General features: G+C 45.0%; 1 protein-coding gene across 3 annotated transcripts in view; it reads left to right on the top strand.

Annotated features, from left to right (window-relative positions):
- GSTCD (glutathione S-transferase C-terminal domain containing) overlaps positions 1-27303 on the top strand; it is a 168025-nt gene that overhangs the window by 65046 nt on the left and 75676 nt on the right. For all 3 annotated transcript variants that reach the window (XM_083178808.1, XM_083178790.1, XM_083178798.1), the window contains 2 exons: positions 754-1005; positions 15958-16051. In XM_083178808.1, coding sequence (XP_083034934.1) covers positions 754-1005; positions 15958-16051 — 346 coding nt within the window. The remainder of the gene's footprint in view (positions 1-753; positions 1006-15957; positions 16052-27303) is intronic.

The raw sequence follows: 27303 nt of genomic DNA, 5'->3' as shown, positions 1-27303 counted from the left end.
TCCTATGTAAAATCAGGTCCATCGCATTGGTCGCATTGTATGCCATTATAATGGCATACAGTGAATCAGATTTTACATAGGGATTTAACATTACATACAATGCTTACAATGTAAAATCGGTTCGGTTGCATGGCATGCAATGGACCCGATTTTACATTTGTCGGGAAACCTAAAAAAAAGCCAGAAAATCGGGTCCGTCGGGCCCAAGTTAAGGTATGCGATGGGACCCGATGGGTGACGTACTAGGAAACAAGTACCAATGTTATATTGTATAATTTTGTTCATAGCACTCCAAAATAATAATGGAAATATCGACTGTTCAGTATTTAATCCCAGCTGTGACTCGCCGGCTACAGACTCCCTATGGAGGTGAATATGTATTGTCGGAAACGGGCAGGTATTGTGAAATCTGCGACCATTTTTTGTTAAAACTGCGCTGTTTTCACCAATCCACGGACTTTTCGATAGTCATAGTTGAAACATTGAATACCGACTGTCAAGATCATATCTGAAGACAGCAAAAACAGTTGGATTCCCACTGTCAGTTGGAATCCTGGATTGAGTACCCCCCTAAGCCTGTTCTGTCTAGCAAAATACATGGGTTATCCCATCTTAACAAAATACTGTACATGGCTTATTTAAATATGCCTTTACAATCTTTAAGTTGCTGATTAGATATTGGGAACCATATAGAATACAGATGAGAAATATGTATGAAAATGTGTCAACAAATAATGTCTATTTTTGTTGTAGGTTGCTCTGCACAAAGTATCACCAGAGAAGACCTACGAGCTTCCTCTAATAACTGCCTGGTATAAACGGGTCCAGCAGGTGCCGGGAGTGTGTAGTGCAGCTACTACATGCAGTATCACCTTTCTCCAGTTTCCTGATGTGACTACACAAAATATACCACAGCCACTGTCATGCAACGCAGACGCCAAAGAAAACATTTTACCAGACAAACATTTTTTAGGAGGCCCCAGACCAACCATGACCAAGCTAAAAGTAAGAAATGGTAACTCTTAAACCCTAAAGTAACTATCTGATGAAAAAATAATGTTTGTTCTTAACAAAGATCACTGTGGCAGGCTTTAACAAAGAGCTTGGTATTTGCCACTATTCTTGGTTTGTTTCTTCAGGCTGCAATTAATAATTGATAATTGTGCACAGGGTCATGTGCTACTGTGACTTACAGTCACATGATGCAAGGAGCAGAGGTTGCCCCTTTGAGCTCTGTGTGCTCTATGCCCTGTTCATTCCCACCCATTTTGCCTTCTCAGCTTGAACCTCTGCAATAAGTAATTCAGTGCACTGTCCCCTCCATATATCTGGAGACCTTCAGAAGCAAGTTCATGCTTCCAGTCAGGCAGAAGGAAATAATAAGGAATTTTGAAATGTGCCTTTATATAGTCACTGTATTATATTACATACAGGCAAGCAAGATGCATTCATTTTCAGCTGTGTTATGATTTATATTTTACTTGCCATGCTGGACTGGGCTTATTTGAGCAGCAAATGGCGAAGCCTAGAAGTGGTTTTAGAGAACTGTTATTCTTTCCTTATTTTTAAGGGAACAATACTATTTGATGCATTATTTGGACATTCCCTCGATATTTTAACCCCAGCGGGCAGTCCCGGAAAATTTCCGGCCATGCCACAAACCTGCAGGTGTGCACCACTGGCGCATCACCTGACCAGCGACCCCCACCAGGCAGCTCCCTCCCCACCTCCACTGTTGTAAACCCCCCCCGCCTCACCTTCGCTCCGGCCATCGTACAGAGCTCCCCTGCCGCCGCCATTACTATGGGAGAGACGGCGGCAGGCTTGGGGATGTTCAGCACAACTCGGGGGACTCGGGATCGCTCAGGTGTTCGGGCGCCCAAGTCCTCCCGAGCAGCCCCGAACATCCCCGAGCCTGCCGCCTGCTGCCGGTCAGTGTGCTTGTATGATTGGCAGCGGCGGCAGGGGAACCTCTGCTGGAGCGGAGGGGCTGGGGGGGTTCACAGGAGGGGAGGGGAGCGCTGGGACTCATCTCCTCCATCAGTGGACAGGAAAAACCTGCCCTATTTAGGTACTTCTGCCCCAGAAAAACCCACCACTGAAGGGGTTAAGGCGCTCTAATAGGTTTTATGATAAATATATGGATACAGCTATTTTCTGTGGTAACATTTTATTTATTGAGACCACTCCGTTTATTGATCTTCTATAAGTCTTAAACTGGGTACACACCTATAGATTTATCTGTCCAATCTGTCTGGTGGAAACAAATCATGATTTTTCTGATACATTTGGTAAATCAAATGGTTTTAACTATTTTTCTGTATGATCATTGCCTGTTTTTTTGTGTTGGAGATCAAACGTTCCATTTTCTTTTGCTCTCATACGTTATCAGATTTTTGGACAGATTAATCTGTAATCTATAAAGATATGTACCCAGTTTTAGGTTTGTATGATATCTGCAGCGATTGCCATCCACAATGCAAGGTGGATGCACTGTCACTGTAGTACTGATCAGGAACAAACAGATGACACCCATTGGGTTGTACACATCTATCTCCAATTGACCTTATTAAATTCACATTAATCCCATTATATTGAGAAGTACCTACAGGAAATAGTCAAAACACGGTCATCCTACATACAAGGCAAAACTGAATTTTACAGGTACTCTGTACTATCAAATTGAAAAGTCACTGTAGATCATAACAATGAGGGAAGTAAATCATTATACATATGTATAGGATGGTATCAGTATCCCGGCACTTAAGATGCCGGCAGTCAGAAGAGCAACAGTGGCATTCTGATGCAAAGAGTCCTAACACCCGGTTGTAAATATTCTAACCCTACTACCCCGACCCTCTGTAGGAACATGCCCCATTCCTTCCTTGTGCCTAACCCTAACCCCCCACGCCAATTCACCTAACCTGCCTGGGCATATTTACATTTGTGATGCCACCAGTCAGAATTCCGCCATTGACATTGTGAGCGGTGTTGGAGTTTTGGCACCAGTATTCAGACTGCCATCATCCTAATCGCTGGTATGCTGATCGGATCCCACATGCATAGCTCACAAATGAGAGCTACAGTGAACAATCCTTCTACCAACAAGCCAAACTTATTGCAGAAAACCAGATTAACTTCATCCTATAAGGCATGAATGCCCAAAGTCAGGCCCGGGGGCCAATTGCGGCCCGTGCTGTCATTTCAAGTGGGCCGCAGCCTCCAGCTAGAAGCGGGCAGAGCATCAGATGTGGGAAGCACAGCACAGGACACTAAAGGTGGGGCCCCGGAGAGCACGCCTTTACCTTGCTGTCTGCTGCAGTGAGGAGGTGCCAGCCGCCACAGTCAGACGTGTTTGGCGTCCTACCCCTGCTGCTGCAATCGTATATCACCCTACTCCACAATCACAGTGACAGCAGTGTTTGGGGAGGGGGGCAGCAAGGGGGAAGCTTGCTCCCATAACATGCAGAGTGGAGGAGGGCAGCAGCGGGAGCCCAAGCATCTCCTGTCCTTGCAGCGCCTGCTTTGACTCTGCTTTCTCTGGCTCACACAAGGGGCTGGGAAACATACAGAGAAGGGAGGGGGCAGACTGGGGGACATACAGTGAAGGAGGGTCAGGCTGGGGGACATTCAGTGAATGGAGGCAGTGATGGCCATTCAGAGAAGGGGGAGCAGGGGCAGGCTGGGGGACATACAGTGAATGGAGGCAGAGTGGGGTACATAGTGAATGGGGGTCATACAGTGAATGGGAGTCATACAGTGAAGGAGGGTCAGGCTTGGGGACATACAATAAATTGAGGTACTGATGGACATTAAGAGAAGGGGCAGGCTGTGGGACAGAGTGAATGGGTGCAGAGTGGGGAACATACAGTGAATGGGGGACATACAGTGAATGGGGGCAGGCTGGGGGAAATACAGTGAAGGGGCAGGCTGGGGGACATAGAGTGAATGGGGGCAGAGTGGGGGACCATTCTGATGTGATTAATGATTCAAAGAATGTCAGACTGAATGGTCGGCCCCCCACATTTTCACCTTACCAAATCTGGCACTCGTCAAAAAGTTTGGACACCCCTGCTATAAGGTATATCATTTTTATTTGTCAGTAACTATTTCTTGTTTGAAAACTTGTATTGGGTTCGATTCTGTGTTGCCGATATTCAGACAAAAGGACAATATTTGTCTCCATCTGCGCATGTGTTGTACTGCGCATGCAACAAGGTTTTTATACATACATATTCTTAGTACAGATTTGGATATTCATTAGGAGCGTTACTATTCAGTAAAGTGGAGGTCGCAAAAGAAACATGGAGATATTGCAACAACCCTGTCCACCACCACCACATAACTGAAGGATGGCACAAAGTATTTAGGGGGTCATTCTGAATGAATCGCTCCTCTGCGCGTTTGCACAGGGGAGCAATGTTTGCAGTCCCCGCATGTGCATACTGATGTATGCTCATGTGCAGGGTCCCTGGGCAAACAGACACGGCGACTTGCATAGTCGCAGATACTTCGCATGGGACAGTGCGGGCTGGGGGTGTGGGGCAGTGGTGAGGGGCTGCACCCATGGGAATGCCCAGCATTTCATTAAAACACTGGGCGTTCCCATGGTAATTCGGTGATGATGCTAGTGCAGGGGCGTGCAGCTGACATCAGGGGATGTCAGATGCCTGCCCTCTTCATGTGCAGGGAGCACACTGATCTAAGAGACTAGAAAGAGTCTTAGGGGCAGATTTATTAAGCTTGGAGAAGAGATGGGGGCGTGGCTTGGCCGAGCATGTGAACAGAAGCGTTCACATCGAGCTCCCCCATTAATCCTGATAAATACTAAATCCTGGGCCACCATTAGCCCTAAGAGCCTCCATACCTCATCTGTGTCCCCCCTGGACCCTGCTGCCGTGATCCGGGAGCTCCTTCTGGCCGCGGGTGCCTGCTGGTGGGAGGTCTGGTTCTCCGTCCGGCTCCCTCGCGCCCGCCGCCATCTTGGAGGAAGATGCTGTTGTCGGTGCCGTTTCCCCTGTCTGACCGCCGCGGCCCGGATAGCGGCTGCTCCCGACTGCCCGACTCCCTCCGCACCCTCTCCCCTGAGTGCACGCCGCGGCCGGGTGCACATCTACACCCGCTCAACGTCGGCTGACAAGACGCCTCTCTGCCCGACAGCTCCGGCGCCCGGCACTGGCGCACGCCTGCGGCCTCGTCCCCCCGCTCGGTATTGGACACCAGTAGGCGGCTGCCAGCTACAGACCCATCGGGAGGTGGCGGTCCCCCCCGGAGGCGCAGCATACGGGTGAGTCAGGCCGGTGTGTCCGGCAGTGAGGAGGAGAACGGCGTCACTCTAGGCCCCCCCATACCACCTGCCTGGGAACCTCCACCAACCGCTGCTGCCACAACCTACCCCTTCACCGCTCCCCTCCACCTGGATTGCCTGCCCTGGGGACACTGGGTGAGCGCTGAGCCCTACCATCACCCCATAAATTTGTCAGCCCTGAAAGAACCAACTAGGAGCTGGGGCCATAATCTGCCCACCCATCACTCAGCCCCTGAGACATCAGCAGGGCACTGGGGACACAGCCTGCCCTTCCACCACCCTTGCCTTTCCACCACCTCTCCTGCAATTAGCCCTCCTGGTGGGTGAAGACACAAATAGTGGGCCCTCCTGGGGTCCTCAGTGTGAGCTGCCAGTCCACGCAGTGCCATTACTCTCGCACTATCTCTGAGACCCTGTAACCTAATACCAGCAACTCTAATAACCACTCCTATAGGTAGTGACCTTGTCCCTGGACACTGCTACTGTGAAACTGCCACCTGATACAGGCACCCCTTGAGGAACTGCACTCTGAATAAGTAACTTTGGCTTTCTGATATTGCACCATTCATTTTGACCTGCGCTGGGAGATCTGCCTCCTACTCAGTGACTCTCTGCTCTCTGATATTGCATAAGTGTCACCCTCACCTGTTTTTTGCCCACACCGGAGGGTCACCCCCCTACCCTTGTGACTTGAGTGCTCTCTAAAGTCGCTGCTGGGACCCTACCACCCCTCACGGCTGACATCCTCTGGGAACTGGTGGGAAAGCGTGCCTTTAACACCTGTGACACTGACCTCAGTCCAACTGCAGTTCCAGAACTCTGCTGCGATTACACTGATACCCAGCCCCCTAGTGCGTACTGGTTACATCCGAGCTCCCAGCGGTCCTAATCATGGGGAAAACTGGGGGAGCAACTGCCGCGTCCAGGCTTGAAAAATTTGCCCGGGGCTCCCAACCCCCTCCCCCAGCACAGTCTGCACAATCCTCCAGCTCCCCACAATCCCCGAATGAGGGGGAGGACCCCCCTCCTGCCGAAACCTCAGCCCAGTCCACCCAGCAAATTCTCATGGCCATAGCAGCTACCGAGCAAAGAGTCATGGATAAAATGGGCCAGGTGCAATCGGACATTTCCCTTATCAGACACGATATGCAGAAGGTTCGTGAACGGGTGGGGGGAGGCTGAACACCGAATATCTGACCTAGAGGATGTGACTAACCCCCTAAAAGCAGCAGTGGCGGATCTCACCACGCAAATGGCATCTGTCAAGTCTAAAATGTCAAATATGGAGGGGCGTTTACGTCGCAACGTGCGCTTTGTTGGCCTCCCGGAAAGGGCGGAGGGCCCCTCCCCTGAGAAATTCCTCGAGAGATGGTTGCTAGAGACATTCTCCCCTGACGACTTCAGCCGACAGTTTACCGTGGAGAGGGCCCACCGACTGCCCACTGGAGCCCCACCGCCGGGGGCCCCGCCACGCACCTTTATTGCCCGCTTTCTACATTATAAGGACAGAGATGCTGTCCTCAGGCTTGCCCGAGAACGCGGCCCACTTAAGATCGACAACCAGGTGGTGGCGGCATATCCGGATTTTGCAGCCGACGTCCAGAAGTCCAGGGCCCAATTCCTACAGGTCAAGCGCAAACTACGTGACAGACAGGTGCAATACTCTATGTTATTCCCGGCACGACTCCGCGTGGTGGCGGATGGCACCACCCATTTCTTCAACACACCCCAGGAGGCCGAGCAGTGGCTGGACCGTAGACCACGGCACCCGAACTGACATCCTTATCGTGAGCAAAATGATCCTAATATACCACTGGTGGGACACCTAACCGTTTTTTCCTTTTCTTTTGTCGGGCTCTGTTGCTTTATAAATCTATCCGTTTAGCTCAGGATGCACTACACTTAAAGGAGCTCAATATATGCTAGGAAATAGTTTCATCTTTTATAGTAGACCGTTAGTCTCTATACCCCGTAGTTAACACAGTTCATAGTCTAATTAGGCAAGTTTAGTTCTAACTGTTATAGGGATCCAAGTATATCTAATGTTTGGTAGGTATACCGGGTGGGATGGGATGTTGGGATTTTCTTGGATGACTATGTCTATCTTTTACTATGTTTTCTACTTTTTATTTTCCTTATTGTCTATAAATGCAAGGTTGTGTACGCTGACATGCTACTCTATTCTGATTGAATGTATGTGCTGTGGCCGGGTTGGGCCGGGGGTGGGGGACCGTGACTTTATATCCACCAATCGCTTCTGGGATGGGTCGTGGGTGGGTGGGCCCTTATACCAGAGCCAGTGCCCGATATCTCGTATGCCCCCGCTTTGGCCGGGAACATATGCGTCTGCCCCGTGCTCTGATGATGGGCGCTCCCCCCCCTCTTACCCTCTCTCCACCCTAATCTATGCCTCCCCCTAATGCTGTGGCGGGCCTCCACATACTCGGCTGGAATGTGCGGGGTCTCAATGACCGTATCAAACGCTCGCTGGTGTTGGCTGAGATCAAAAAGCATGGCGTGGATATAGCCTGTCTCTCAGAGACACACTTGACGGGCACTAAAACGTTGTCTCTCAAGAAGCCCTTGGTGGGTCATATGTTTCATTCCACCTTTTCCAATAATGCTAGAGGGGTTGCGATCCTAATCAAAAAAACTATAAATTTTCACCTCACCCATCATCAAATCGACCAATATGGCCGATATGTCTTCCTTAGGGCATATATCAACCACACCACTATGAATATATTAGCAATATACATACCCCCTCCTTACAGTAATGATGTCCTTAGAAAGGCAGTGGCATTTATTGCCTCTTTCCCGCCGGCCCCCACGGCCTGCATAGGGGACTTCAATAACATTCTTGACAGATCCCTTGACAGATGGTCGGCTGTGGGACGCCCTCCCCCCCCCTCTGGTCCCTCGCCCACCCCGTTTGCTAAACTTACCGCTGAACTGAACCTAATTGATGCCTGGAGACATAGACATCCCACTGACAGGCAGTTTTCGTGTTTCTCCCCGGGTCATCAATCGTTCTCTAGAATTGATCTTGCGATGGTTTCCCCTGACCTGCTTCCTAGAACCCTTGCTGTGGAGTATCTCCAGAGGGGGATTTCGGACCACTCTCCCCTGTCTGTCACACTGGACTTGATGCCCCCTCGTGGCGCTAGCACCTGGAGGCTCAACCCCTTTTGGCTCACTCTCCTTACTGACAATGAGGTGCTTGTGGGGGAGTGGTCCGGATTCCACGAGGACAATGCTTCATGCCGGGACCCGGTTATAAGACACGAGACCTTTAAAACAGTCATCCGGGGCTCCCTCCTTAAGAGAATAGCAAACATTAAACGGGCTGGGCGGGAGGAGGAGGTCAGGCTGGAGGGGGCGTGCTCACTGAGTGAGGCTGCGTACCTGCGATCTGGCCTCCCTGAAGATAGATTGAGGTGGGACGTTACGCGTAAACTGTGGACTGACCACCTACTCGACAAATCCAAACGTAAACTCCTCTTCTCGGCCCATAACAGGTACTCCCAATCTGACGCAGGAGGTAGCTATTTGTCGTATCTCGCTCGGGACGAAAGATCCTCCTGCTCCATACAAAAACTATGTGACCCTCAGGGGGAGGAACATTATACCACGCCGGAGATTGCTCAAATCTTCCTGGCCTTCTACTCCTCATTGTACTCATCCCGGGCGACATACTCCTCGCAACAGCTAGTTCAGTACCTCTCGGGGGTCAATATACCTCACCTCTCTCAGCAATCTGTTGCCCTGCTGGAAGCTGACATCACATCTGCTGAGATTGAGGCAGCCATAACCTCCTTCCCTAATAAAAAAGCCCCTGGTAGCGATGGTATACCGATGGAGATATATAAAAAATATAAAGATTACTTTGTCCCTTATCTCCTTCAACTCTATGGCGAACTGGGGGAGGCGGGTGTCCTGCCCCCGTCCATGGCGGAGGCAATCATTGTCGTGATCCCTAAACCTGGGAAGGATCCCTCCTTCCCGGACTCTTACCGCCCCATATCTCTCCTTGCCACTGATGTAAAAATACTCGCTAAAATACTTGCAACCAGGCTTAACTTGGTAGTAACCTCAGTCATACACGAGGACCAATCTGGCTTCATGCCGGGCCGCTCCACCACTCGTAACCTTAGGAGACTATTCTGCCACTTGCAGGGGGGCGGCGCGGACCGTTCGGAGGCAGTGGTGGTGTCTCTGGACGCTGCCAAGGCCTTCGACTCGGTGGAGTGGGACTATCTCTGGGAGGTGATGCGCAAATTTGCCTTTGGTCCTAAATACATAAAGTGGGTGAGGCTGCTGTACTCCTCACCGGTGGCCCGTATTTCAGTCAATGGTTATGTGACAGAGGCGTTTCCACTGGGCAGGGGCACCAGGCAGGGCTGCCCACTATCACCGGCCCTATTTGCCCTTGCCATTGAACCCATGGCGATCATGCTTCGTGACTCTTCGCTGGTCCGGGGCGTCCCCCTGGGTGGTCGGGAGGATGTTGTCGCGCTATATGCGGATGACACCCTCCTCTTCCTAAGCGATGCTGCGGCCTCCCTGGGGGAGATGCTGCGGATAATACAATCATTCGGGACCTTTTCGGGACTCCTCGTCAATTGGGGGAAATCTAGTATACTCCCCCTGTCCGGCGTAATACCGGACAGGCTACCAACTGCCTCTCCACTCCAGTGGGTCCTCAGGTTTAAATACCTGGGGGTCTGGGTAACCCCTAACATTGCAGACTTTGTAGAGCTCAACATACATGCGGTCACCAGGGAATTAAAGAATAAAATACACCTATGGAAGAAACTCCCCCTGATAGTTATGGGCAGAATCAACCTTATCAAAATGTCTATTCTCCCTAAGTATCTATACCTACTTCAACACTCCCCGATCTATATTCCCAAACATGTATTCCTTGCCATCAACACGCTCCTCTCCTCCTTTATATGGGCGAACAGGCCCCCTAGGATCGCAATCAAGACCCTCACTAAGCCAGGGGTGGACGGGGGTTTGGGACTCCCCGATTTCAGGCTCTACTACTTCGCAGCCCAATTGGCACACATATCAGACTGGATAATGGGGAGATCAGGCCCTACTTTTGAGGGCTCCTTTGCCGGGTGTGTGGGGTCCCGCCTCTCCCCCCTTCAGTTCCTTCTTTCCTCCCCCTTTAAGCCTACTCTATCCCCTCTCTTTAGGCAGGCGCTACTCATCTGGCGCCAATCCCACAAAATATGCGGCTGGGATGGGGTAGATGGGGAGACTCCCCTATGGTTCAACAGGGCATACCCGGAGTTCAAACAGCTCTCCTCCGATGGTTTCTGGTTGAGGGCAGGCCTCACATCAATCTCACAGCTCTTCTCTGCGGGCATTATTAAAACATTCCAACAGATCTCAGGGGAGCTCCAGATCTCTAATAGATCTTTTTACAGATACCTACAACTCAGGCATGCGGCCCGGGCCCAGTTCGGTGACTCCCCCCCCTCTATCTCTGACTCCCCAATTAAAAGTCTCCTCCAGTCCCTGGCCACCACAAAGCAAGTCTCCACCATTTATAAATGTATTATCAGCCGAACAGACACTAATAGCCTTGACCACCTTAAAGCTAAATAGGAGCTCAGTATTGGGGAACTGGATGGGGAACAGTGGACCGAGATCCTTGACTCGGTCAGGTACGCCACCCCCTGCTTAAAATACCAACAAGTGTCATTTTATATATTACATAGAGCCTATAGATCCCCAGTCTCCATGCTGCGAGCAGGGCTTAGACCGGATGACGCCTGCCCCAGATGTGCGTCACCTGACGCTGACTTCTGGCACATGTTATGGTCTTGCCCACCGATTCTGGCCTTTTGGGAGGCGGTCTGGGCCGACGTACTCCTCACTGAACCGTCACTCCCCCCCTTTGACTCGAGATACTGCATGTTTGCTTTGGGACTTCAGGAGTCTCACTCACCCCCATTTTATAAATATGTCCTCTGCCTCACTGCCCTTGCTAAGGTGCTCATAGCCAGGAAATGGTTCGACGTGTCATGCCCGAATATTTACCATTGGAGGGCGCTTGTCAATGAAGTTGTGGGCCACGAGAGGTTTACCTACAGGTCAAGGGGCTCGCTCGTTCCTTATGCTGCTAAGTGGGATAGATGGACCTCCTCTAGGCTGGCCCTGCCCGCAGCTCCCCCAACATAAACATACAGCTCGCTGAACATCTGCAAGCGGAGCCTTGATGGCGCCTGCTCTCCCCCCCCCCCCCCTCCCTCTGTACTATGATCCGTGTCACGGCATCCTCGTCTACCTCAGCACATTGAGAATGCCACCTACCTGAGATGATGGATGATTATTACACTATACCCTGCTGTCTTCTCAGCGGTTGGCGTGCTACTTGCTTACACAACTCTCCTTCCTAGATTTACTTAATTCTCCTTTTTTTTATCTTCTCTTTTCTTCTTCTCTTTATCTCTTCTCTATTTGTTGGTGGGAGGGGAGATGGTACTCAAAACGTGAGTACCGGGATAGTTTGTTAAGGGGAAAAAAAAATTATATGATACCTACATATGTACATCGGTGTTACCATTAAACATTGCTCGACATCATCTATGGACGCTTAACCTTGCCACAAAGAACACCCAGAGACTGATTGGTATTGGAATGTTTGCAAATGTTTTATTATCTCTCTATGCATAAATCGATGTAATTGTTCAATGACAATACTGCCTGTTCATAATACAGATGTACATTCATCTTCATTTGTTTCAATAAAAATGTACCCAATTAAAAAAAAAAAAAAGCTTGGAGAAGAGATAAACTGGAGATAAAGCGGAGAAAAGGTAAAAGGAGATAAAGCACCAGCCAATCAGCTGTGTTTGAAAAAGACAGTTGGGAGTTGATTGGTTGGTGCTTTATCTCCTTTTACCTTTTCTCCGCTTTATCTCCAGTTTATCTCTTCTGCCCCATAGTTCTGTGTGCAGTATACAAATCATTCAATGGTTGGTGACCAAATGATTTCCTCTGTGCACAAAAGCTGTGAATGGAGGTTTATGCTAAACCTCCATTGGCATGCATGCGGGGACATTCACGGGGCAGGCGTTCATGCGGGTGCCGTTTAAACGACACACAAAGATGTAAATTTCGCAGCTTTGTGTGTCAACCAGAATGACCACCTTAATTTAGTGATTTAATTTTTCCTGTTCTCAATAAGAAACTATTGGCCAAGGGGAGCTAATACTTTATGGTCCAGTAATTCAAGAAAGTTTGGTTCTCCCTCTACTGTTCTATTATTATTATTTTTAAACTACTATAAAGAACATCTGAGGCAAAAGTCTTATTGTGTGAAAAAGAAAGACTGTGCCTAAGGGATTTATATTTATATATTTAAAGGATAATATCTACATTTTCAGGGCATAGCTCTCTTTCTGTGATTTAGAAGTGTTACTTACCTGTGCATGGTTTGCAAAATTGGAGATGTATTTCCATGGGGTATATTCAATGCCAAACAGGCAAGCTATGAAGCTATGACAGCGAGCAGTGCCTTTTGCTCACCGTCATAGCCCGCCCTCAGTATTCAACACCCCCCCCCAGAATTCGCAGTTTCCATTGCTCCGTTTCTTAAAGGCAAGGTGAAAACGGCAAGTGCGGCCGTCAAAATGACGAAGCTCATGGCTATATGCTACGGACTCGCTGCATTAGCGAGGTAACTCGCCGTTCGGGGGGAGAATTTCCCTGGAACATATAGAGCGAGAGGGTTTAATGGCGAGGATGGCTTGTTTTCGGCGATCCTAGCCAAAAACAAGCCATCCTCGCATTGGATATACGCCCATGAGTCATGGACCAACAACTGGAGAATCACAACATGCTTCATATTGTAAGACCATAGTCTTACAAAATGAACTGTTTGAAAGGATTACATTTATCTGTGGGATGCAAACACTTTCTGAATTTAGTAGCTTCAAAACCAAGGAGCATTTTTTTATTATTATTATTAATCTGGAAGTGTTTATAACAGAAGTAGGGCTGATGCTGCCTTTTATAGTGAAAGGCTCCTAAGCGTTGAATCTGTTTCAAGTCTGGTTTATGGCTGAGCCGTGATTTCTGACCTGTGTATACACCAGAAGTTCTATTTCTTTGTTTTGTTAAATCACAACTCCTAACCAGCTGCTAATGAAAGCAATCTGTGCACTGCATTCCTTGCTTTCCACCAATGTACTTTTTGGCTGTAACTTGAAACACAGTAAAATAAATATTGGATTAGGAAGATAAATGTTAATATTAGGGAACTTTGGCTGCGTAGTTGTGACCTGCGCATTTGATGGGAATTGAAACTCCCACAAAATCACATTCAAGTAAACACAGTAAAAGGTACACCATGACAGCGGCTCACACTGCAAGTGTATTATGGTAGAAAGCTGAAATCTACAAGGACAATAATATGAAACCTCGTACAAACCATAGTAATGGAAACGCTCTCTGCACACATACTGCATGCTGGTCTGTGATGGAAAATTGCTCTATACACATGAAAACTTTCTCTATGCACATAGTGTATATGCCTTTTAAGGTAGGAGAATTTTGACAGTCACATGAGAAGAAAGTGTGATCCAGCACTTTCAACACACTGGATTGCCCTCTGTCCTAACCCCCTCTCTTATAAACACCTGTCGCAGCAGCAGCGTACACCATGGCATGTAGAGTATGATTGAACTGTATATAATGCACAGCCTAATGGTCCACAAGACTGGAGAGATGGAGACATCAGTTGTGAACTATCCAGCCTTAGGGTACTGTATATTTGCTGAAGCAAGGCTTTCAAATGTAGAGATGTTGCCCATAGCAACCAATCAGGTTCTACTTTATCATTTATTCACCAACTTTTAGAAGATAATAGCCAGAATCTGATTGGTTGCTATAGGCAACATCTCCACTTTTGTAAACCTGCACTTTAGTATACCACTAAACTGGACAGTTGGTAGGTATTTTAATGACTTCATAAAGAAGATGGGATTTGGATATCATATATAGCCCACTGCTCCTAAACACTTACAGCCTGATCCTGATTCTGAGTTGAACACAATTTCCGTGGGTGGACAGATCTAATAGTTTTAATAAACTCTGCTTGTGTTGTGAGTTGCATACACATCTTCAAGTGCATATTAGAGTCTTTGGGGATAATTTACTAAGATGGGAGTTCTTTTGAAAATGGGATGTTGCCCATCTTATGCCATCGCATACCACTAATTAAGGTATGGGATGGGACCCGATTTTCGGGTCCTAAGAGCCACACTGTACAATTTTAATATCGCATCACATGCCATTACAATGGCATGCCATGCGATTTGTAATTGTACAGGCAGCAAGCGCAGCGAGCCCGCGAGGGGTGGCGGCACGCGTCCTATGACCTTTTCATACCCCCACTATCCACGTTGGCGTGGAGTTGATTTTATATAGTGTGGCGAGCCACCGAGTCCGAAGCGTGGCGAGCGCACGTGGAATTCATGTGAAGTAATCCGCGTGAAGTAATCGCTGCACTCGCCACACTATATAACATCAACTCCGCGCCAACGTGGATAGTGGGGGTATGAAAAGGTCGAAGGACACGTACCGCCGCCCATTGTGGACTCTCTGCGCTCGCCACGCATTGGGTTGGCGTTCATAGTGGGGGTGGCGTTAACAATGGGGGTGCATATAACATAGTAATCGCCTATCAGGGTGCCTGTACTAAAAAAAAAATAGTTTTGATCGCATCGCATGCGATCTGGTTGCATGTGATGCGATCAAAACGATGGCATAAGATTAAAATCGTGGGCGCCGTGCTAGGAAACAAGTACCGGAAACACACTCAAAAGAATGAAGAAGGGGTAAGTGATATCACTCAGGTGCATGAAAGGCAGGTTTAGTACTGAGTAAGAAAAAAAAATGTTTCCCCCCAGCTCACTGAAATATATCTGTAACCAGATTGAGGGTCAGATTTATTAAGCTTGGTGAAGTGATAATGTGGCTGATACTTTATCACCGGCCAATCAGCTCCTAACTGTGAAGTTACAGGCTTGGTTTGAAAAATGACAGGTAGGAACTAATAATGACCAGACACTTTATCACTTCACCGAGTTTAATAAATGTACCCCTAAAAAACCCCATGGTAGTAGGATTCAGAGATCTTGGTTACATATATTTGCAAATACATGGGTAAGCCCTAAGCCCTCTTTCAAGGCTTCTCTGAGTATTGGGGCAAATCAGTTTAAGCCAGAGAAACCAGAGCTATATTCAAAAGGGAAAATTGACTAAAGTGTGAGTTTTTAGAAGTGAGACATGTTGCCCATATCAACCAAAATGATTCTAGCCAGAGAAACCAGAGCTATATTCAAAAGGGAAAATTGACTAAAGTGTGAGTTTTTAGAAGTGAGACATGTTGCCCATATCAACCAAAATGATTCTAGCTGTTATCCTTTATATCTGTCATTTCTAAAAAAAAAAAAAAAAAAAAAAAATCACACTTTAGTAAATTTAGTCAGGAAGGCTAAAGATAATGTTTTTTTCACTATTGACTCCAATAAGGTAATTCAGTTGGTTTATATAGTTCCTTTACCAGTTTACATAACATTCGCTGATATTTTTGATAACTATTCACCAAAACCTCTTTTTTTGTACAGGAGAATGGTATTGAGGCAATTTTTTCTTCTCATCCCTGCCCAACCAAGACCATTGATTGGGAGAAACTCCCACCAGCAGTGAGCCCAACAGAAGGTCAGTGGCATTATTCATAATCAGCATGAGTGGAAATCTCCATACTTCAAGTGTAGGTTTATATTACTGAGCTAAATAATGTACCTGAAATAAGTGCACACCTCTCATCTGATTTAGGCTAGCCAATCCCAATTCTGTTATGACAGTCAGGACTTTTCTCGTGTGCATTGTGTCTCATAATGTATGCATTCACAAAGTCTTCAGAATGTTAAATGTTATGTTTAACATCTCAAATGTTGACATGGACAAAATGTTGATGCTCAGATGAAAATGTCGACATTATGGATGCATCAGCATGTTATAACTATATTGCATGTCAATATACAGTACATGTTGACATAACTGTCAACATAATGTATCTAGTTAGGAAGACTTTTAGTGCATGGCCAAGCGATGGAGAAGGTTGGAATGAATTGAGCACATAATCATGTAATACTGAAAATCTTATTTTATCCCCGCAGTTTATACAGTATGTAAAATTTTGAATTATTTCACATAGATAAATAATGTGTAAAGTTGAACAAAATCCTTATTTTTTTAAATCGTCATACTGTATGGATGGAATTTATTTCCAAACATTTTTGTACAATCTGGTTACACGTGTTACTACGGTATGTGCTCTGTAGTTTTTGAACCTTTTATGGGGTTTGAAGAATAAAGATGGAGAAGTTGGTCACAGTAGGCATAAGCATTTGGGAGCCAGTCCATGGTATGGAGTCTTTATCAATCTCGTATTCCTGGCTAAAAATAAAAAAATAGGTACTTGTTTCCTAGAACGGCGCCCACGATTTTAATCTTATGCCATCGTTTTGATCGCATCGCATGCGATGCGATCAAAACAATTTTTTTTTTGTACAGGCACCCAGATGGGTGATTACTATGTTATATGCACCCCCTTTGTTAACGCCACCGCCACTATGAAGACCAACCCGAAGCGTGGCGAGCGGTGGCAGTACGCGTCCTCCGACCTTTTAATACCCCCACTATCCACGTCGGCATGGAGTTGATTTTATATAGTGTGGTGAGCACAGCGAGCCACCGAGCACGAAGCGTGGCGAGCGGACGCGGATTACTTCACATGTATTCCGCGTCCCCTCGCGGGGCTCGCTGTGCTCGCCAGGCTTCGGGTTTGGTGGATCGTTGCGCTCACCACACTATATAAAATCAACTCCACGCGGACGTGAATAGTGGGGGTATTAAAAGGTCGGAGGACGCGTACTGCCGCCCTTCGTGGGCTCGCTGCGCTCGCCAGGCTTCGGGTTGGCATTGATAGTGGGGGTGGCGTTAACAATGGGGGTGCATTTAACATAGTAATCACCCATCAGGGTGCCTGTACAATTACAAATCGCATCGCATGCGATGCGACGCGATATTAAAATTGAACAGTGCGGCTCTTAGGACCCGAAAATCGGGTCCCATCGCATACCTTGCTGTTACTAAAGGCACCAGAAATAGATATAGAAAAAAACAAAGAATAGATGTGCACCCTCTGTACTTTTCACCTCAGAATTTACACACAATTAAAAAAAAAATGGTTTTATTCAACACATTAGTACATATTTTTTCAATCCAGAAGACAATTTTACAAATAGTAAGAAGATCTGACACCAAATGGTGCTTACATTGAGGATTTCACAGATGCGACCCCATCTATATAATTTCTCCATAAAATTAATATTGTTATTATAAATCCCTATTGTCATCTCCTTCTTTTCTAATAATCCTTTAAACCAAGGGTTCCCAATCATTTTCTAATCACGGCACCCTAGAGTATCAGAATTTTTCCACGGCACCCCTAGGCCCCCAAAAATATATATCAAATGAAGTAGATTGTGTTTATATGTGCTTCTTAGGTTCAGTTATGTGGTAAAGGGCAGGGTTTGGCTCTGATTGTACACATTTTATGATTGGCAGCCACCAGCACTGGTTTTGTCCAGAAATAATTGATCATAAATAATTTGAATTGGTCCTGGACGACCAACCCGAGGCACCCTTGCAAGTGGCTTGAGGTACCCCAGGGAGCCTAGGAGCACAGTTTGGGAACCACTGCTTTAATCTGTATTATTGTGTTATTAAATCTTTCAACAAGCAATGGATATCCTTCCAGAGAAAGTTCTCATGAGACTCTGGAATTCTTAAATTATCACTCCTATTAGTGCTGAATGTGCAAACTTAGTAGTGCCTGATACAAATATCATGAATCAAGGGCTCCATGAGTATGAAACAAGTCTTAAATTCTCTGAATGTAAAATGTACTTGGAATCATGAATAGATGTTTGGTTTTTAAGTCTCAGAGTTGAGGACATTAGTTATTTGATGTTATCTATACCTTATCTCCTGTAAACCAAACAAGGAATTCACTTTTAACATTGTTTGACTTAAATGATAAATGCTACTTTGCCATTTAAATTCTTTTCATATATACTGTTATCTACTCTGATCTGTTCCAAGGTTTTAAATACAAAGCAAGCATGTTTTCTAATGCTGGGTACACACCAGGACGATCCTGCTCATGAGCGGGTCGTCACAGGAACGTATGACCCGCTCACTAGCTGAAGGAGCCGCCAACGACCATCACAGGAAAAGCACCTGATGTAATCGAGATCCGATCGCGACCTGCACCCACTACAATAGTCGTTTCTGATATCCTACCTGTAGCAGGTAGGATCTCATAAAAGATCTAATGACCCGTGGAGCCGCGCATCAGTTCGGGATTGCATCAAAAGGGCAGCGAAATGGCCCAAAACATGGCCGATTTACATACAATCGGTCAAGATTTTATCTAAATTGGCTTTGTAAAATCTAGGAGCCAGTATGAAAGTGAAGGCACCAGACCACTGTCCCTATAAAAAAAGTAAATAACTTTACTTCCTCCCCCTACCGCAGCCAAGTTACTCGGCAGCTTCCCCCCCTCATTGGTAAACCGACCCCCATGACCATATAACTAAAGGTGCCCATACACTGTGCGGTTTTTTGTGTGCAATATGAGCTCCCGCCCATATCCCATCGCACAGCTCAAAAAGTATGTGCTGCACATACTTTTTGAACTGGATCACATCGCGATCTAGTCCATAACGCATACATTTATTGTACCATGTATGGGCACCATTAGGGGATACCTCCAGACAAATCAGCCCTCCCCACCTACATTTCTGTGCAGCTACCCCAGCCAGCCAACCAACAACCCCCAGTACCATGGCTGCATTAACAAGCATCTAACCTCCTGGGCAACCATACTCCATAGCCACTGAACTAATGGTGTATCCCCAGGCAACCCACGCCTCTGCAGCCTCAATGAACATTATAGAACGAGAGTTAAAGAATTAATTGCCACTCACTTATATAAGATATAACTTTTTTTTTTTTTTTTATAGATTGAATAGCTCATGAATAGTGGTCAGTGAACATAGTACAATGCTTAAGTATAAGAAGTCATAATGCAAATTAAAATGAACTTGCACCGGTAAGACTTGCACTTAGTATTTGTGGCTTGCATATCTGGCAAATTGCCTTCAGCAGAACTGATATAGATTAGGCCATCAGAAGTAAATTTAAAAGGATTAATTCCAGATTGAGAGAGCACATCTGTATAATCTCGGTTAAACGACACAGATTAATTTCATTATTACAACAATCAAAAATGAATCTCAACCACTACAGTACAAACACATTTGGTGCAAAGCACACTAAAAGCATACACAGAACTTTGCAAATGTGTGTTCCAAAGTGCTCAGTCTCTCCACAAATTGGCAATGTTGTGTAAATAGCCTAAAAGGATGGCAACTTTACGCAAAAATAAAAATGACAATATTTGTTTATTAACAGTGCACTATTTAATTGTAGAAGTGATTATTACTGTTTCATGTGTTTGATGTATAACTGTTTTATGTAGTAGCATATAAAAGCCTGATTAACTCAGCATTTCAGTATTGTTTCCTTTTGATTGCTATTGTGATTAAGCATAGTAGTGTTATGTAATTGTGGCAGCTCTGCTTGCACATGTTGGAATGCCATCTAAAGACTGATTGCACCATTCGCCACACTATTCAAGCCATATACCAGTTTATTCAAACCTGGACCCTCACAGTACCAGACCAGTGACCCCATACTGCCCTGCTGACATATAGCATGCACATTGAATCTGAACCTCAGCCATAAGACAAGGAGCTGCTGATACTCTGTAGCAGCACAGACTCCTGAAAGCAACGTATGTTCTGTTCCAGAATGGTCTTGATCTCATGTTTAAATGTATTTGGCTACATATTGATCACTATATTCAATATTTCAAACTGGCCATTTGGGTGCATTTTAAGTTTTTTTCCATTATGTCTTTTTAGGTCCTTATACGCATGTTTATGTTAAAGACAGGACAATACAGTATATAACATTTTTCGGTTGCTTAAAATTTATCATTGCTCCTGTACGCATTGGAACAGCCTTGGTTGTTCTGGTGCGACGTCAAATCAGACCGAAATAACTTTGTTTTCGAGTTTGGCATACACACTGCAAGATTTTCACCAAATTGCCAGCGATATTGGTAAGTGTGATGTGCAGCACATCAAACCTGACAACAGTGAATGTGACCACAAGAGGGCGCATATTGATCGTACACACTAAACGATATACTGTACCAGTCCGATCCACCTTATGGAGCTACATAGTACTCAGTGTGTACTCAGCTTACATTTTATGAATCTTTGATGTATCAGGTACATGGTCTCCCTTTTCTTTTTCTTTTTTTGGTGCAGGTCGCTTTCAACTGATGAGATAGCATCTGGCTCTACTGGCATATTATGATACATTTCACCCCATTTAGGGAAAATAAATTGAATGTCATCAAATAGGCTCTTTGTAAACTACTACTATAGATCATTGAATGTTATATAGATCCTTGAAGTGCTTGTGCGGTTTGACTTCCGAGAATGCTGCTTTTCCAGTCTCTATGCTTTTCATAATAACTGAATAGAAGATGGGATGCTCTCACACATTCCTTATTACCCCGAGCCGGAGGGTCTGGTCTTTGCATAGGAGTTGTGACTTAGTGCTGGATAACATCGTATGTTAGTCAGTATACTGATGTTGATATACTGACGTCGGGATTCTGACGGGCAGTATACCAACATCGGAATCCCAACTGTTCAAATGCCTGACAGTTGGTGTCCTGACTGACAGGGGCATAGAGGGAGAATAGAACCTGTGGCGAGTGCAATAAGGGGCTTCTTTGCGCTTGCCCCCCTATCGGAGTACCGGTGGTCCATAGTCAGCACATTTGACGATACACATGTCATTGTTGTGTCGCTTTTTAAACTAAAGAACTTATTGTTGCAATGCAGCTCACTTAAACATTATAATGTAAAATATATGTTAAAGAAGCATAAAAAAAAAAAAATATTTGTCCTCAGTTATACGTATATCTTTAAATGTACTTGCATTTATTTCTTGAAACAGACAGCTGATGGAGTTAAAAGCTTCCGTTTCATATTATCGTACAGGGACATGCTTATGTCTTTGACCTAAGTAAACCACTTCTGTATGTGTTAATCCCTTGTAAAGCTGTGAACTCACAGGTTATTGACTGGGATGCTGAGTGATTATTGGGGTAGGCTGAATCCTAATGAACCTTCTTGGCAAACATATCTCCTTACTGTTGGCACAGGATTTTACTTGTAAAACTCAGATATTTCATCATTGCTTTAAGAGGAATTTTTCTTAGGGTGTTTTAAACAAATCCTAGGGCTAAGCACAGAATAAGAATTACAATCTTGCAAATGGAACATAACAAGATTTACTTCTTTTAATAACATTTTGTGAATATTATAACCTGTACTACTGACACAGAGAAAAGTTGTCAACTGTGAAAAAGCACTGTCACCGGGATGTGGATAAGCCAGTGGCTGAACATAACCTGAAAAGTACAGATGTGTCCTCATACATTAAGCCTCAATACTCCATGCAGCTCGACCATGACTGGAGTGAGTCACCAGGTTCTGCGCGGCTCAACTAACATCTGCTAATGCATCTTAATCGCAATGCAATGCTGCTAGGATGCACACGGAGACTGCAGATTAATGTGATATGGGACACTTGTATGCAGGGAGGCCGATCTCAGGATTTAAGGCCCAACATTGTGCTATTGACTTATTTATGCCAAGCAGCACTTAGCACCAGCAGTGGTTGTGTGGCTGCTCAGTGATGTTAGAGGTCCACGAACCCTTCAGCAGGGCCCGCCTGCCTGCCCAGACTCATTAGAACCGCAGTCTCAGGGACAATAGGGGGTGTGATCTGGACAATGCCAGCTTGTCCAGACCCGAAACAAAGCCATATAATGACTGGACTTGCAGCAAGACTATATAGCAGAGCACTTGCACAATAGTGAGACAAAGGCCCTTATTCAGATCTGATTGCAGTACAAATTTGTTTGGAAAATGGGCAAAACCATATGCACTGCAGGTGGGGCAGATGTAACATGTTAGAGATAGTTAAATTTGGGTGGTGTGTGTTGAAACTGAAATCTAAATTGCAGTGTAAAAATAATGCAGCCAGTATTTACCCTGCACAGAAACAAAATAACTCACACAAATCTAACTCTCTCTGCACATGTTACATCTGCCCCACCTGCAGTGCACATGGTTTTGCCCAATTTCCAAACAAATTTGTACTGCAATCAGATCTGAATAAAGGCCAAAATTTGCAGGCATATCATGGGAAGGGACCCTGATTAGGAGAACAGTGTATATTTCTTTCAGCAGGTTCTTGGAATGGGTAGACCTGGGTGACTTTTGCAAGTCTGTATGCACCACGGAATTCCTCTCAGTGCTTTTTAAAGAGAGGGTTCCTATGGAGAAGGTTGCAAGTGTCCACAAGTTGTCAGTGGATAGTCGCAGTTAGCACACCTTCTTCATGCCCCCTTTTTCTTGATCTACATTCAAGTGTTGCTTCCCAGGATGATGCTGCCCTTTAATTGGTTGTAAGGCCAAAAACCAATGGGTTTCATTTTTCATGTCTGTGATTATTAAGAATTTTTGCCCAACAAATAATACCTTAGTGATTTCTACTGCCCATTTAATCGACAAGCACTCCTCTGGTCAGCAATTTCCGGTTAAGGGTTATATTCAATGGATGCCGGATCCAATTCAAAATTCTTTTGATGGAATGTATCAGTCATCCATTATTCAATGCAATTCATTATTCAATCCGGATGTCAGATTTGGCCGCTGATGCGCGGGGACCGTGTGAGCGCGGTGGTAGGAGGCAGCGGGGGAAGGGGCCAGGTGAGCTGCTCTCACCTGGCCTGGTGGGGGGGACAGGTGAGTGCGACGGGTGGGTTACGGGAGGCGGCAGACCGGAGCACTGTGCCATGTAAGCTGCTGCATTACAACCTGCCGAAAATAAACAACTAATACTGATTAGGTCGGAACCCCTTCCGAGCTAATGCCGAAAACTGCCGTCTTTTTTGGCAAGACGGCGGTTTCGACATCTATTGAATATACCCCTAAGTTAGAGGATGTCTTTCTCTTCCCCCATCTACCTCTTGTGAAAGGACTGTCCCTAACCCTGCCCTAGAATCCCATCTGTCTGCAATATAAACTGCTTCTTGAAATGAGGAGTTTGTAAAACAGGATCTCTACAGAAGGCATTCCTTAAATCCTGCCATACCACCTTTGCTGGCCTTGACCATATTAATTTGTCTGGGGACTTTTTCTTCTGGCACTCAGTTAGTGGTGCCACCCTAGTGGCAAAATCATGAATAAATCTAAATAGCCTGCTAGACCCCAAAATGTCCTGCGTTGGGACTTACATTTTGGTTTAGTCCATGTGAGCACTTTCTACTTTATTAGGTTGAGGCTTAACTTTTCCCCTGCCTACAATATAACATAAATATTTTGCTTCCACTTCCATTGGCACATTTCTCAGGATTGGCTGTGAAGTCTTGTGCCCATAGAGACTGTATCACTTCTTCCATCTTCTAAAAGTTTGACTCCTGGTCAGATCTAAAAAATTTACAATATCTATATATGCCATGGCATATTCTGAAAGAGACAAGATACACTTGTTCATAGCTCTTTGGAAATTTGCAGTGAGACACTGACTTCTTGCTAAATTTTTCACTAACTACTCATCTTGGGGTATAATGTAGGAGTTAAACTAAGAAACTTTTTGTAACATGCCAAAAATCATTCTGGAGTCTAACAGCTCCTGAAGGCTGAGGCACTTAAGACCATGGGAATATTCCATTCACTGTTCAACTCTATGACCCCTAGATGCAGCATCTCCTCTACCTTCTTTGTTAATGCTGCCCCTTTTAGCCTCATGTATGCGACATTTCCTCTGTAACCACCACTCTGGACAGAGTAATAATATCATGTAATATGATTTTATATTTTACCGGGATGACCAATAACATTCTGGTACTGTGCTACTAAGTCTACCACTTCTTGTTTCTGGTTGGGCTTTAAAGTGACTACTATAGGAACCTGACTATGGGTTTTTCATGGCCACTAAAGACCATCAACTGATATTTGCTTTCCAGTATTTTAGTAACTTTGAAAACGGTGGGAGTGGAGTGGTGCGCCATCAATAGCAGCAGGCACTGGGTTGTCAAACCCAAAGATATGTAGAGAAATAAAACAAAGGATGTGCCAGTGCTAGCTGTTCCAATAATATAGACAAGACGATTCTCAAAGGTTAATATTTAATAATTAATAACACAATTGCTGTACATCTATCACATAACATAAAGGGGGGGGTGGTACATCAAAAATGTATATAAAAAATTGAGCAATATATGAAATATCTCAGGGATATATATGTAATATTTAGATTGGGATCTCCATCTTCTCTAAAACTAATAGGGAACTCTCTTCTTGTTACAACTTTCAACATTATTACAGAATATGTACATTGTTGGATACACATCTCACTAGTACCAACTACTTGGTTCCTCGAGACTGCACTGATTAAGATTTCCATATATACTTTTTTTGATCTTTGATTTTTCCATAAATGAGTGTTCTAATTCTCTGTGTGTCTACAGGTTGTTTTGTGTGTTTTTATGCCTATGTATACATGTCCTTGATATGGGAAATCATTTCTTCTGAATCTGATAAATCAAAAGTTACATTTTATAAATTCTACGTATGACTGCGAGTGTCTGCTCTTTCATTCTATTTTAGGTTACAGTATTGTCTCTCTGTGAAACACTCTGTGACACTGAGAAACTTTATCGGAGGCAATTCTCCCTACCTTTACTATTACTTTATTGTGGAAATACCTATATACTTCTGCCATATCTTATAGCTTGTGAACAAGTCATCCCTATTTCCCTTTCCCACAAACACACACTCTGGAGGTCTACTCCACATCAGCTTCTAAGGGTGCTTAAAGTATGTGACCAATTTTTGTCTCATGGGTGGCACAGGAATTCCAAATGCAATATGGTTTGTACACAAGACCCTATATGCATTACTTTGTTCGATTAACTTTACAGATTAAGTTATGTCAGAGGAATTCTACATCAAATTCAATAATCTGATTCCTTGATTTGCTTAGCCCCTAAGGTGCCAAATGGAGAGGAAAATTCAAATGCAGATCTACTCAGTCTTTAATCATAAATCATATTCCTCATGCTTCAAGCTGTCAAATGCATTTCTTTTCACAGGTTTTACTTAATGTTCTTGGCAGACAAGATTCAAATACTCATACATTACATCATGTGTACTCTGAGGTTTCAGTATATCTTACCTATTAACTACTCAAAATACTGTCTTGTTCAAAGGTCTAAATATATATGTACATTATGTTGTTGTCTATATTCATTTATATAAAATTATTTTGAGTCTGGGAGATTTGAATATATTGTATTATTTTTATTTTAATGACTATTATTTAAATTTTAACCCTTTCAAGTCCAACATCTAGTCAGGCTTAACAGAACTAGCTCTAGTAGCAGATCCAATGGCGAGCCACTTTAAAATAACAACATTAACATTGTTCAGCATTTAATATAGACCATTGTTTTATTAAATTAAATAAAAATTACAAGTACAGTCATTTAAACATTTAAACCAGACTGTATGAATTGCAAAAAACTATTTAGACTGCAAAAAGTTAATAGTTTTGCAGTTTCAAAGAAAACCGTTAAATGGATAAATAAAATGAGAGGGGGATTCTGTTGGGGCAAATCGACGTTGCTGCAGCATTTAAGACTATACACTATGCGTTTTGGGCCCAATTTCACCCGATTCCGACGGAAGTGCCAAATTGCATGTGAGCCTCCCAAAAAGCTGCCGGGCCACTTACGGGGGAACTGAATGCGACTTCTCCCCTCAGAGAATTTGCCAAGTGTATGGGGGACTTTAAACACTAGCAGTGGCAGCCCAACTCGCAGCCTTCGACTGGTCAATTTGTACCCTTAAATGCTTTAATCCTATGGTGTACCAAACACTTTTGAGCAAGATCATGTTGCTGAAAAGCGCGGCTGAATCAAGGTGTTCACTTTTTTTTTCTGTAACGTTCAGAAACTTTTTTTTTCAGGCTTATCTCAGCTTATGTTTAATTACTGCTGTGATAACCTTTTTTGCTTTGCTTATCATTGTTCCCATAGACCGGTATAGGGATGATGGCCTGGGTCTGTTTAAGCCAGGGGTGTCCAAACTTTTTGCGATGAGGGCCAGTTTTGGTGAGGTGAAAATGTGAGGGGGCCGACCATTCAGCCTTACATTGTTTGAATAATTAATCAGAATGGTCCCCCACTCTGCCTCCCATTCACTTTATGTCCCCCAGCCTGCCCCTTCGATATATATTCCCTAGACTGCCCCCCCTTTCTCTGTATTTCCTCCAGCCTGCCCCCATTCACTGTATGTCCCCCACTGTATATTCCCCTGCCTGACCATCTTTCTCTGTATGTCCCCCAGCCTGCTCCTCCTTCACTATATGTCCACCATTCACTGTATGTTCCCCACTCTGCACCCATTCACTCTGTCCCGCAGCCTGTCCCCCCTTCTCTGAATGTCCATCACTGCCTCCATTCACTGTATGTCCCAAAGCCTTCCCCTCCTTCACTGTATGTCCCAAAGCCTGACCCTCCTTCACTGTATGTCCCCAAATCTGCCCCCATTCACCGTATGACTCCCATTCACTTTATGACTCCCATTCACTATGTCCCACAGCCTGCCCCCCCCCCCTTCTCTGAATGTCCATCACTGCCTCCATTCACTGTATGTCCCCCACTCTGCCCCCATTGACTGTATGTT

This window comes from Crinia signifera, chromosome 1 (assembly GCF_055691185.1).
Source record: "Crinia signifera chromosome 1, ASM5569118v1, whole genome shotgun sequence".
Taxonomy (NCBI): domain Eukaryota; kingdom Metazoa; phylum Chordata; class Amphibia; order Anura; family Myobatrachidae; genus Crinia; species Crinia signifera.
Note: the sequence above shows the minus strand (reverse complement) of the source record. Positions and strands in the feature narration are given on the sequence as shown.